The 14,425-nt window shown below is 45.2% G+C and overlaps 2 protein-coding genes across 2 annotated transcripts; one reads left to right on the forward strand and one right to left on the reverse strand.

Moving 5' to 3' along the window:
• Positions 1-13,999, forward strand: T265_03078 (hypothetical protein; the record flags this gene model as incomplete). The annotated part of the gene is made up of 8 exons (XM_009167483.1): positions 1-87; positions 122-181; positions 214-342; positions 378-470; positions 518-940; positions 977-1,089; positions 12,455-12,698; positions 13,554-13,999. The coding sequence occupies 8 exons, from the start codon at positions 1-3 to the stop codon at positions 13,758-13,760; spliced, it is 1,356 nt and encodes a 451-aa protein (XP_009165747.1).
• On the reverse strand, positions 7,258-7,521 carry T265_03077 (hypothetical protein; the record flags this gene model as incomplete). The annotated part of the gene is made up of 1 exon (XM_009167482.1): positions 7,258-7,521. One exon carries the CDS (start codon positions 7,519-7,521, stop codon positions 7,258-7,260), a length of 264 nt encoding a protein of 87 aa, XP_009165746.1.
• Positions 14,000-14,425: the final 426 nt, after the last annotated feature.

The following is a 14,425-nucleotide window of genomic DNA, read 5'->3' on the forward strand; positions in this document are numbered from 1 at the left end:
ATGGGTGATGGGAGGATTGAGAAAATGGAGATTGATTTTTCGAGCGCCGTAGACGCCCTAATACCCACGGTTAAGGCGACTGCATCAGTAGGTCTGTCTTTTTGTCTTTATTCTGGCTAAGGAGGGAGACACTGATGGTGCGCTAGAGCAATGCATCGCGCTTGAAAAGCAAACTAGAATGGTAATACTTCAGCCTATCCCTTTAGTTTTTAGGCATCTGACGCGATTTCCACCGGTCGATTACTAGAGGTTATGGTGGAACTCCTTGGTGATGCTGGAAAGTGGGAACAACTTAACAGGCATTTAGAAGCCATGACAAAGAAACGAAACCAGCTGAAACAGGTTGCTTGTGTGTTCTTCATCCAATCCTGTTCTAGGCAGTGACGAAAATGGTCCAGAAAAGCCTACTCTATCTTGATAAAACTCCAGACGAAGAGACAAAGCTGTCACTTATTGCAGCTTTGCGACGTGTTACGGAGGGAAAGGCACGTTTTATTCAGCTCATTAATTTCGATAGATATACGTTGAGGTAGAGCGGGCCCGGTTAACTAGGGAACTCGCGCGAATTAAGGAATCTCACGGTAACATCGATGAGGCGGCTTCAGTCCTTCAAGAGCTGCAGGTAAATCGCTCAGTCTTCTCATCAAAAACCCAGGTCGAAACATACGGGTCCATGGAGAAAAAGGAAAAGGTAGAGTTTATGCTTGAACAGATACGACTGGGGCTGGCGAAAAAAGATTACATCCGAACCCAAATCATTAGTAGAAAAATTTCCCCGAAGTTTTTCAGCGACGAGACTCATGAACAACTGAAACTGAAATACTATCACCTGATGATCGAACTCAACTCCCACGATGATCAGTACCTGAATATCAGCAAGCACTATTGGGAAGTCTATAACACAAAGAGCATACAGGAGGATGAACAAAAGCGCTATTTAGTAAAGTACTTATTCTTACCAATATTTTGTTGCTAGGCCCTTAAACACGTGGTTGCATATTTGCTGCTAGCCACATTCGACAATGAGCAGCATGATCTTATGTGCAGACGTAAACTTGTCAAGGAAATGGAGCGGATACCGGCTTATCTGTGAGTTATCTCGGTTGCTGGTTAATTTTGTGCCAGTGGCAGCGGAATTTCTGCTTCGTATTTATTATGATTAAGAGCACTTAGAGAAATGCAGTAAACGTATCACGTTTTAGGGTTACTGGTTAAGCCTCGTGGTTTTGTCGACCATATTGCACTCGTGCGGAACCCATGTCGTTATTGGTGGTGCTGTTTGGTGCATTATATTGTTACATGCAGACCGGTGTCGATGCGACCTTCGCAATCAGAACTGTGCTCAACACCTAGGAGACCTTTGAAAGCTACCGGCCAAATTATGATGACATAAGAGCGAGGGCCAGAATGACTTCTTTCCACACCAGTCTGTTGGCTTCTTGCGCCAATTTCTTCGACTTGAGGCGAGTTACGGCAATTACATCAGACAAATTGTGATTGGTAGCCATTTGGCAAACCGGTGTTCGGATGTCTATTGGTACCCCATGTAGTGTGGCAGTAAGGTCGAGTGATTGTTACTTAGAGGTGGGAGCAACTTATCTGGACAGCTCTGGTTTTTCAATAGTAACTCACACTTTGTATACCGGTGGTAGGCTAAGTTGATCCTGTTGAAACGCGTGAGCTTGTACTCAAGTGTGCGGCGGTTCTGAATAATGTTTTCATGCTTTACCCCAAAGTCATTTAAAGTCGTACGGACGGCAAATCACCTGATCACCCCTTCAAATGTCTGGCTTTTCCAAAGGTCTGAAACGAACAGTACGATGTTTCCAAATTTGTCCAAAGGCAGTCGTCCCGGCACGTACTATGGCTTTCATGTCAGGGTGGTTGGGCTTCAGTGTCCCAATGATTATGCAAGTTACAGCGTCTGGAATTTCATATCTGAAGCTTTTACCATCCCTGGAAAACTAATGGAAAGCAGGCCTACGAAGGACGAGTCCCCGCATTACCAACAATTGCAGTGCGAGGCGTTCCGTCAGTAGATCTTACTTTTTGCTGCGACGGACGTGAGGTCAGTAAGGTGTTTTTCACAACCGACCGGCATCTCCATATGTATGGAATTAGCCACGCTGCCTTTCCCGCAGGAAAAACGGATCAGGGAAATATTACCCACAAACTGCACACCCCGACTGTTGAACAGCAAATTACCCATTGCTATCGAAGTCCGAGACCTAATACCAGCCCAATGCGGCTTCCAGCAGTACATCCACTACACCATCCAGCAGCACACCCAATGAACTGTCGGATGCGCTAATTCTGCGTACTTGTATATTCATTTCTCCGGCAACTATAACGAGGGGGCGAGATGACTCTGGTTTGAGCGCGAATTTATCAACCAGAAGATCCGCGATTCGAACCCAGCCTCTACCTCTCGACTTCACCTGTATAAGCTTGGGAAACGTGGCAGTATCCCAGCTCTCGTGCTTCCTTCTGGTGACATGGTAGTTAGGCAACGAAAGCGTGAACAATTTTTTTCCAACCATAGCGACATCTGAGTTTTTAGACTGTTGTAACAGGTCTTCATATAAGTTGTCTTTGGATGTATTAGTGCTACAGTCGGTTGGGCGTAATCAGACACGATGGACAACGATTAACTTGCTGCTTGTAAGACTTCACAGAAATCGCCAGGTAGACCGCGCAGAGTCAACTATCAGCAGGTACCCAGTGAAGAAAGGATAGTTCCACACGGTGACTTAGGACGGTGCAAAACCACAGCGGCCTCTAAGTCACCAGAGGTGGGTGGCTGAAAGTGAGTAGAGAGGGATGGTGCAGCTAGCCCAATGACTGTTCTTGGATCTACGGTTGTTTCTGATACATGGTACCAAGTGGGTTCACTGTGGGAACAAGAGCAGCTCATTGTCCTGCTTGTTTCAAAGCGCGATTATTAGAGTAGCCCTATATATTGGACGTCGAGTCTTGGAGACCAATTTGGAGATGCCTGAGGTTGTTGGCGCCGGTCGATGCGCAGATATTGGGACCAAAACCATTGCAAGGCGAACGGGATTGTCGGTCGCAACGGATGGGCCTACAAGGAAAGAGGCATTAACTGTGCGGGGGATGGGAAAGAGTACGTGGAAAAGGAAGAAGGGGGCTCCATCAATAGCCTATTTTGGCTTACTCACTGTTCTATGAAGTAAGGAAGGTGGCACGCGACGGCCGATGTGGAATGGCAGTACTGTTAGTTGCAGGTATCATTCTTGTACATGGGATTAGGTACTCTCAGGGCGCCCACACATAGACAGGAAAATGCTCATGCCTTCGGCTCAGAAACCTAATCGGAAGGCAGCGGTGTTTGACCTATAGCTCAATGAATCACATAGGCACACAGATCATCACATCAAATTGCGGTCCATTGTGTTCAAGACAGAATCGTTACGATATTCTGAGTTATTTGTTCTGGAAATATTATTAACGCAGTAAATGGACTCCACTGTGCCGTAATTTCGCAGTCCACGTTGGAGAGATCCTCCTGTGGAACTTCATGGTTTTTCATCTAAGCATTCGAAAGGCCGCTGCGGTATTATGATGTGAACCAATCCACATGTACGGTGTGTAAATGAATTTTATGGGGGATCTCTTAGCGCAAGTGGTCGCAGTCTCGTGCGCCATACTTGCAAAGCCAAGTACTTTCTCGTGGTTCCCTTTAATCTTTGCGGTTATTTCGATTTCGGTGTTTCTGAAGTTAGTCGTACAGTTTAGACGCGATCTGGATTAGTTATGATAGTTCCAGAGGCGGTAGCCACTCGCCCAAATTCCCCAAGTACAGTCTAGCCTACCTCAAAGTGAGATTCTACTATCGGCTTTATTAGTGCACTCATTTAGCGATGGCTCCGCAATACGACAGTTTGCTTCATCCGCCAATACTGTCAAGGCACGAGGTTCAACAATATTCGATGTATTAGCAGAATAAATGCCCTCATTCCTCCTTCAAATCTACCTAAATATTAGCATCTGTCCCTCTCAAGAAGCTAGCACCTTGTTTGTTAGATAACGGCTTACTAGGTGACACACCTTTCCAATGTGTATCCGTATTTGTCCCGGATTTCTGCTTGATTTCCCAGCTGTGAAAGCAGTGAAAATTTCGGCTTCATTAGTTATTGTGAAAGCTTGAGACACAGGCCACGTCCCATATCAGCGAACAGCTGAGTAGTTTTCGGGACGACATGACCTTGATTTTCACTATGAGAATTGAATATTTGATCGATAGCTTCATAGAATCAAACTGCCGCCATCTCCAGTTCTTAAACTGTAAGAGCAAAAATCACGTCCGCTAAAAGATAAGCGATAAGATAGACAACTGTGTTGGAATCACAAATATTGTAAAAATGCACCAGTGACTAATGTAACAATACGTCACTGGCAAACGTCGCCGAGGTACCACAACTGACGCGAGCAGCGGACGCGTTAAAAGTCTTGCTCTCAGCGGAGAATCAAATCAAGCATCAAGGAAAACGAGGATTTTAAGCTGTAAATCGCAGTGCCACGTGAAAGTGACTGCGCGTTCAATGGAGCTAGTGTCATGTTAATTTCCTCTTTGATCCAAGTGACACATCGCTAATTGTATTTCACGCTGCGGATATGACGCGAGGCTATGACGAAACTCGACCGGGTATCGCATGAGGCTGGAAGTAAATTGAAATTATGAATACGGATTCGTTCGTGTTGCTCCATCTCAGTGTCCTAAATGCTGAAACTATCGTAGGAACAACGTGGTGGCTGAAATGAACGAGGCAAACCAGGCTACGTAGATGGGCTTCATTGATCGTCCAAGTTTCCGATCATCTCAGCAGACTGTCTGTTCAGCCACACTTGCGGCTGAGATTTCGTTTATCTTGTTGTTGCATAACCTCATTCCACCAGTTAAGCCAAAAATAGTTATTGCTTATTGACTGTTGGCGTGTTGCTAGACTAGGAATCCAGATTATCGCAGGCATTTTGCAAAGTTCAAATAACTACCCTCCAGAAATCCGTCTTCTGATAACTTGCTTGCTGTAGTGCCTTTCAGTTTTGAAGGAACTGCCTCAGTAACCAATGGTTTATGTCCAACAACAGGTAATCGTTAACAAAGGTAACAGCATATGGAGCATATGGGACCTCTCTCTACACTTGAATGCAGTCGGATGCTGGCTGATAGTCATTTCATTTGAGGGCATCCGGCACTATCTATTAATCACGTGACTTCATCGTGTTGGTGTAAAGTTCACTACCCTTCGGCACTCAGAAGGACAAGCGTACCTAAACGGTTGTCCTGTCAGTATTTCTAAAGGTCAATCTGAGCGACAGTCACACCACCAGCTCTTCGTTTTGGCGGATGTCCGATTGCAGTGACGCGGGACAGCGCGTTTTTTCTTACGGCTGGAGTTGACAACCCAGTACGTTCACTCAGTGGGCTACGATTCCAGAGCAACAGGCCAGTACATTGTTAGTTCGGTTCAGTTGCACAGCATACGTATCCTTCAGCAGCAGATAATGTTCACAGTCGACAACAAACTGGAGATCGTTACGAGGTTAGCCGTCTTGACATCAAAATGCATACGACTCTAAAACGCAGCCAAGCCTAGCTTGGATAACGATCAGTCCAAGCAAAACCCAACATAGTTACCCAACGCCTGGAATACTCACCCAGTAACTATACTGGTTGTATCTGTGGATTAACCTGCTTATCGGGACTTTCCAGTCATGTGGCGCCACGGACGCTTGTAAACTGGAGGGCAATTTTTGACTAGTGGTTGCGGGATTCACAGAATTTACATTCACACCACTCGAACAGTCCTCCTGGGGCGTGTGGCGAGCATTCATGAATGCAGTTATCTGTTCAGGCGTGATTGTTCAGGTGCGTCCAGCATGCACTGATGGAGTAGTGTTATCAGCTTCGCCTGATATATCAGAGGTCAAATCTCAACATTTGGATATGTACTGCTGATGAGGCCTAATAAGAACAAAACTCTGGTCTATTTCCTCCCCTATATCGTGAGAATTCACTGGAATGATTGTGCCGGGACAGGAGGAGGCCTGTCAAATGAGGGTGATGTGATTGTGTCCCACAAATCCCTCAATCGTCCATAACTGATATAGGTCAACGTTCTTCTCGGTAGGCAGTGGTTCAGCACATCTCATACATGTCTTAGCCACTACAATGTGTGATGCCAGATGTTTTTCGCAAATGACTCACTTGCTTCCCACCGGTTTCCTGGTTATATCAGTAAGAATTCGTTGGCGGCTTTGAGGTATAGGTACCTGAAGATACCTCAGATCACCCATCCACAGAGGTCGATTCTTTTAAGCGTACGGCAACACACCTTATATTGCAGCTTGGTACATGCAACCCTTTAGATCCAGTTTTGACGGCACAAATAATGCTTCGAAGAGCGTGATTAGGTCCTTCGAGATTCGTGCATTGCCTTTATGGGACACTTCCGTCAGAGCTGCTACGACTGGCAAGATATACAAGATAACGTCTGATTCCACTCTTAGAATTAAGGGGAGCATGTTTTGATCCTGTTCTCCTGAATGCATGACTTTCCTTTTTGCAGCTAAGGTGCGCGACAAGAAATTGCATGCTGATAGTTGGTTTATCTAATGGATTTTACCGTTTCTGTTAAAACGGTGCCGTCTGTGCATTTCGGATTGTTGGGGTTCCTATAAGCAGTGGTTTGAGCACTGGTTTTGTAAAGTCTCTAGCGCTCACCTTGGTATTTCATCAGTGACGGAGTGAAGAGTAGACGTTGTCCTCAGATGTTACAAGGCAGCTTTCAGAGAGCCGTCCATACACACATGTCCAGACCTCTGTGGATATAAAGAATGATTGGTGTGTGCAAACTTCTGAGGATCCCTTGATGAGTAATCCTGGCTGGTCCGGAGATTCCAACTCGCCCTTGAAGCCAAGGAACACCAAGGTTTCATGTCGACTGTCGACGCCTAGGCTTGTCACAACGAGAGTCGAATCAGCAGTTCACTGTGGGCATCCTTTCTGAAGGTGGACACCTGCTCACTTCAGTTGTCTGGACAGTTTTTCTCATAGATAGAAGCGAATAAGTTACACAGACACTGACCGAGGTATTCAACGCCATCGTCAGGGCAGACGAGTTGGTCGATGACAACTGGATAAAGAGGTACGAACTCTCGACGACAAAAGTTCAGGATGACCCGCGTTTTACCTCCGCTCATAGTAAACATAATTGAGTGCTTTTCGTTCAGCAATTATTCTGAGAGAAAACTATACTTCACCGGGATATCAATCTTATCAGCTGGTGTAAGTTCACCAGAATGAATAAATGCGACGAGACTGAGATCACTCAATGATGTTACGTTGCGAAGGAGTTCCGCTATTCCTTCTGGCAATTTTCTCCCGACTACTTCATTAAATCGCTTCGCTGCAATTTTCGTTGAGTGCATGGATAACATCTTGATTGAGACTTCCCTATTTCCATCCCAGATCTGCTCCAAATTCCCTTTTATGGTCATAGATTTTGGACCCACATATACTTGCTACGCTTGTTTATTCCACAAGGCTTTAATCAAGTGGTGATTAGAACTACAATTTGTTCCCTTACCTTCACGAGGCCAAATTGGAAACCAGTCGTTGATGATGTGAGAAAAATGGGGATCACTGCATTGTCTTGTTCAGATACTTTACTCTTTACTCTTTACTCATGAAAGTGAGTAGCAGCTGTAGGTACCTCAACTGTGGTAAAATGAATGAGTCTCAGTGAGCTCGGTAACGCTGGTTTACTCATTTTCTAAGATACGAAACCACTCGTTTCTGATTGAAAGTAGAGACCGTGTCTAGCTTCTCCGTGTGTTTGGCTTACGAAGTCGTGAGCTCTTTTGAGCATGAACGAAATCATATGTTTATCACCACTTCCAGGTCCCGGGAGGTCCACTCTAAAATAAGAGGCGTCGAACGCAAATCCATATGGTCTTGCAATTATTCTCCTTCCAATTCAGAGCTGTTGCCGGTCCGCGCGTATTTTGGGTTCGTTCAGCCACCTCGCTGGTATTAACCACGTCTAAATTCGATGCATTCATCCCTTAGCTGGAAGCATTCTCATCTTCGAAAATAAGAGAATTGACATTGATTCCTCTAGGTTTGTGGCTGCCCTGAAATAGCAGTGGGTGAATGTGAATCAAGGTATTTTCCGTACACTCAACAAACGTGTGGCTCGTCCACAAAGGTTTTAAGGAGAAAGGGCCCGAAGTCATTAGCGTATTGTTCTAAGCATCCATTGTCCTCTTTTCTCCATTAACACCGGTTGACAAAGTGATTTTCTTGTAACTTTGGTTCGGTTCTCCATGAAATGTGTCAACTGTCGGGCAAAAACATACGATCCTATTCGCTATGTCGAGTTACAACAAAATGGGGATTCCATAATTTTGTCGGTGTCTACTTACGACGCTGAAAACGGCTCCATATTCACAGTGCATGCTACTGTTAAGAGCCCACAGTCCGGGTAGAGAGTAGTACATGTCCATCTGAATGGCTGCTCGAATTATTGTCATATGTTGGGGGTACCGAGTATTGGGAAGCCAATGGTGGTTTCTAATTATTTCATCGTCTAGAGGTTTCCTTGAGTCAGTCATATTAATCAGCTGGTGCAGTCTGCAGACATTTGCGAAGTTTTTCGCTTTTTTTATCCCCTCGAGCCTTCTGGACCTACCAGGCCTTTTGGTCAGTGTGCACACTAAGTTTTCCCGATGTTTGATGATGTTTCCGGAACTCGAAGTAGCTCAGCGGTTAAGGCGCGAACTTGCTAACCAGAAGGTTCGTGGTTCGAATCCATTCAGGCATTTAGACTTCCAGGACAACCTGCTAGTATCTCATCTGGGTTCTACTGCAGGTGGAAGTTCTGTCATTGCAAATGGTTTTGTGGATTTTGCACTCATGATAGCACCGATAATCTGGTCGACTTTCGAGTCACCGGTTATCGGGTCCGTGCGTTTCTCAGTGGCTGTGTTAGCATTTTCCATGGACGTGAAAAACATATAAAAGACACAACTGATTAGCACATAACCGGATTCCACACTGGAATAAGGGGCAGTAACTGATACAGGCTATCGTTAACCGTTGACAACATGAATGCTCTGGGTCCGGGGCAGGTTCGTGGGTAGACATTATGGGATCAAACTAATTCCACTTCTGAGGGTTGGTACTACGAAGAAACGCTGGTCAGCACATGCTTGCAATTAGCGTTCTGCGTTCTCCACGTCTTGTATCTAATTCGGGACGACCAGCCCTTTGAATGTCAGCAACGTATTTTCCAATTATTTGAAACTGTAACGATGTTTGGGCTTTTATACAGATGGAGCTACTTCTGCTCCGTAGCCTAGAAATACGAGCCCCAGAAAAGCTAACCGTAGCGGCCTCTGAGTTACCAGAAGTGCACAGCTGAAAGCGAAAAGAAAGCGATGAGATAGGCAGTTCAGTTACACTATTGGATACTTATTTCTGACAGATGGCATACGTTAATGCAGGGTGACTTCGTCTTGCTAACAAGAGCAGTTTATATTGCTTGTCTCTTAATGCACCATCATCATCGACAGCATCACATCAGTGTTCAACACCGATGCTTCACTGCCGTACAACCATGACCTATTTGAAAGCCTTATGGTAAAGAAAAGAGTAAAGGTGGACGGGTACTATCACCGATTCTCACCAGTTGTCTGGGACAGACTCCTTTTCCCAGATGCAAGCAAACAGATCGGATATTGATTGTAACGAAGTTAACCAGGTGTAATTTTTTGAAATCTCATTTCAAGGTGTCTGAGGCTGTCACTGTCGACGGATACGCGTTACTTGTCGTTAAGGCTGACAAACGGAGAGAGCTGTTATTTCCAGTGCTTTGAGTTGACGAGAGAGAGAGTGAGAAAGGTGTTAATGGGTGATGTAAGGAGTACGAGAAGTGGCAGAAGGTAAGGCGTCAGTAGCCTTTTTCACTAGTCTGCCTTACTACTTATCACGTAGGACGTCCCAGGTAATGTACGGCAATGCAGTCGATGTGGCATGAGATAGTCTCTACTTTTTATTTGTGGTTGTTGTGGCTTACAGTACTACCAGGGCGCTCATATCTGAACTGGGACCCGAACTCCGAGCAGCAAGGCGGCTGCCGGCTGCCGGCTACCGGTATTCTACTGCAGTTGTAAGAGTTTCTGAGCAACGGATTGCTGTGCAACTCGAAATCAACTCGAAATACTATTTGTCTGTCATACCTATCTCCCTGTCTAGGCTTGGGCAACCTGTCTGTATCCCAGCCCTCGTGCTTCCTTCGGGTGGCATGGCAGCTAGGCACCGGAAGGATGTTACATCTGAACGACTACATACCTATCTCCATTGATCAATATAGCACGTGTTGCAGTGAAACCCTCTAGTGTACCTTAAGGGGTCATAGAGGTACACAAGCCGTCATCTCACGCTTCGTCGTCCACGGTCCAAGACCGCAGTCACTAGCGTTCCTGTTGTTCGTCTTTTGCTGTCAACATTGTCCTGTCTTGCACATTATCCGTGCCGTTTTGTCTGACTTGAATTAAGCTTACAGTATACATGGAAGGTTCATTTCCTTTTTTGGGCGGATCTGTTAAGTACGACATTTGTGACCGATATCCGTGTTGTTCTTAGGCTATTAGTGGAATTCCAGTTAAAACAACGAACCGATCTACAGTCAGAGCCTCCTATTGTCGGTGTACTGCCCATCTTTGTTTTTGGTTACAACGCTGACCGTCCACTGAGTACAAACGGTCCCTTTTTTGTACGATTACTGGATTGTTTGAGCTAGGGTTGTTGGCAGTTCATGTTCACGTTTCATCATCATCGTCAGCTGTGCTAACCGCATACGATGGTGGTCGCTGCCGTAGTTTCATTCACCGACGATTTGGGGAGGTGGAGGAGGTAGGTGCGCATTGGTGGCGGGAGCTGAATGTCCACATTTAGCCCTGTGATGTTGGAAAGGACATCTGATGACGGAAGGTAAGTTTACGCTCTTATTGAATCTTTGTGCTCGAATTTTCAGGAGTGAAGTGATTGCTAATCAATATCGTTGCAAGCAGTCGTGCTATTCGCGGAGTAAACTGCTGGATTGGGAAATGGTTCAGAAATGCGTTGGTTGCTTCTCTCAAGGTTGAGGAAAGTGCCGAGTGATGTTTAAAACGATACTATTCCTTGTTTTACTTTTTAGGACTTAATAACGTACCAGTATAGATATTTCTTTTGAGGTAAAAGGAAGATTGACGTTGATAAATAAGTTTGTCTTCGTACACAAATTGTTGCAGTGACCTTGTTATTCAATATTCATGGTCAGGAACTTCCCTAATTGAGCCAAGGTATGAGTACGTGGGGCTAACCATTTTTAATGCCCTTGGGTAAATAACGTTCTGGTTCTGTACTTGGTGGAGCATTCAAACTCTTTTAAGCTGGTGTCACTGCTCTGTGTGCGGCGGTATTCAAAACCGACTCTATGGAGACCGACTGATCAATTGTCAGCTTTGTTGGTTCATCGGTGTTTATATTCGGTCTCAAGGAGTTGTTCCCCTGGCGAAACTTTGGCGTAGCAACTCGAAGTGGCAAGTGGTCGATGAGGACCTAGTTTTGGACCGTTTTCATGTTTTGGAACCATTAGCTTAGAATAGTGTGACGGATGTTCAAGGCTCGAATCGCGCTTGTTAATTTGCGTTACATATGGGGACAAAATGATACACCTTATTCTCATCGGTCCTATGTCAAGCTACAGTATGTTTATGAAATATGAATTCTGCGAGCAGCGGAGCTGAGAAATCCCGGGTCTTCATTAACGGTTGTATGAGAACTGCAGTTGGTGTTGACTAGTGTCAGCTAATCCGAGACGAAAAATTCAAGAAATAAGTGTCCGGTGGTGCAACAGGGACGTAACCTAAGAATTCGAGTACCCCAAGTTATATGGCCCGGTCGTGTATCACACGTACAGAATGATAGTTTGCCACAAAGAAGATAATTTGCGGCGTAGCGCGAGTTGAGCGCTGAATCTTTTATCCATTGCTGGTGTAGTTCGTCTTCTGGGATGGGTGCCCTGTACCTGGTTGAACAAGTTCCGGGATGTAGCTGGTGATCAGCGTCACTAGAGTTGTCAGCTTCTTTTGAGTTTGTCTGAATAAATGTCTGGAGGTGCAGGCGTTTGGGAGCGTCTTTTTACAAGCTCCGGGTCACTCCTATACCCTCCCATTGTTTTTCATAATCAAGCTCTGAAAAAATATGGTTGTTCGGTGATGTAGCATTAGTTGGTGAGGATCACGCGGCGCTGATTGTGATGAAGATTATTATGACGTTGAAGAAACACAAATCGGAAACAACAGTTTGCAGAACCTGTAAGATTTCGTGCTTCGTATCCCAGTCGTCATATATTCACTATTCTTTTTATTGTGCTTATTCAAGCGAGATGCTCAAGGCTTTCACAACCCCTGAGCTTCTTCGATGGGATGAATTTTGCGCGCGATATGAGACTATTCTTCGCACGGAAACCGATGTGTTCTCCAAGGAGAAGTCTCCCGAGAAGGCTGAAAAACGATGGAACGATCTACACTCACGGTTGATCGAACGCAATATCCGGGTGATTGCCGGCTACTACACAAAGTTACGTCTTCAGCGTTTGGCTCAGCTGCTTGATCTGGATATTGAAGTAAGTTCTTTTCGCAGACTTCTTGGACGCGTCTGTCTTCAGGAAAGGAAAAATGGAATAACACTACCTAGGCACGTCTAAACGTGTTTGTCGAGAAACCTAATGGAACTGGAATGTGAATACCTCCAATTCTATGTTTGGGTATGTGGGATAATCTGTGAGACATCCAAAGCAGGGGAAACGGTGGCTAACAAAACTTCGTCATCCAGGCAGGAAAGTTGTATCTCGACCCGCTTGTCTTCCAGTGCCAAAGAAAGGGTAGTAGGATGGCGGATTCGGCAAATACACTCATTTATATACCAGTTTGGTTTTCACGGCGAATCCACCTGAAACCGAGCTGAATTTCTCATTTATAATGTTCTTCAGCAACCTTATCAGCGGTGTATTATTTCATATAATGTGTTGCATTATCTAGAATATCGTACCAACTGAAACATGAGGCGGCCTGTTGCAGGATGTTCGGTTGAAGACCATCATAAACGAGAGATTCAGCAGGGTTTCAGGTCAGTCTCCCGTGAAAACCACATTGGTATGCAGATCAGTGTTTGTCGGATTTCATGCAACTTAGGTTCAAGTATAAGTTTGACGGAAACTTGCGGACTGCGCATACTGGATGAGCCCTAAGAATGGTGATATCGATCATGTGCTGTCAAAGGGTCTTCAACATCCTCTTGAGTCTGTAACGTAGTGGATGTTTCATCATCTCAAGTATACCTGCTCCACAGGCCATGCCGAATGTGCCCATAGACACCGCCCTCTTATTGGTAGTGCGATGATCCCCTCGAACAGTACTGATTTTATTACTAGCCTTTTTCGCATAAAACTAACATAACTCATGTTTCTCCTGGGTTTCAGCAAGCTGAGAAATATTTGTCAGAGTTGGTGGTGGGCAAGACTATCACAGCAAAGATCGATCGATTGGAAGGAATAGTCCACTTTACGGTGCCCAAGACGCCTACCGAAATATTAAATGACTGGTCCTATAATACTAAATGCCTGATGACCCTGATCAACCAGGCTACTCACCTCATCAACAAGGAACGTGTACTGCACTCCATGTGAGACCATATCGACGTGTGTTCATTATCCCTGTTTGCGCTATACAGTTCCCTCACTTTTGTTCTTTTTTTCTTCGAATCGCAGCTTTAGTGTGTATTTCTCATATGCGTAATGCCGTCCAGTGACCCGTATTTTTTGCTTAGTTCGTTGTTGCAATGAAGAATCTAGTGAACTCGGTTAATTTTTAATAGTCACGTTGAAAGTACAGCATAAAAAAACTGACAAGGGAGGAAGCAACCTCCTACTTGGTCGGTCTGTGTGGCGACTGCACTTATTCGGAATTCAGCTAGACGGTGAAAAATCGTTAGTTTATTCTACTGTGAAACACTTGTGAATATTCTCTGCACTCGTGACGCTCTGGTATACTGACGTAAGTAAGAGGATAGGAATGTTTCTTAGCCTTGTGTGAGGGGCTCGGTTGCGGGATTTGACGTGAGAGATATACACTGAATATCGATGCAGTACTGATTGGTATATGCAAGGCCAGTGACGAGTATACTTTTTTCACTCGGCCGTGAGATGATAATAGTACCACTTGGGAGCATGTCTAGCGACGTGAGCCTACTAGCACAACAGGCATTCCGGATGATAGGGTTGTACCTAAAGGGGGTAGAAGCTGAACAGTCAGAGTCTACCGGGCCGCTGTGGCGCCTTATCGTGATGCGCAG

This window comes from Opisthorchis viverrini (assembly GCF_000715545.1).
Source record: "Opisthorchis viverrini unplaced genomic scaffold opera_v5_42, whole genome shotgun sequence".
NCBI classification, from domain to species: domain Eukaryota; kingdom Metazoa; phylum Platyhelminthes; class Trematoda; order Opisthorchiida; family Opisthorchiidae; genus Opisthorchis; species Opisthorchis viverrini.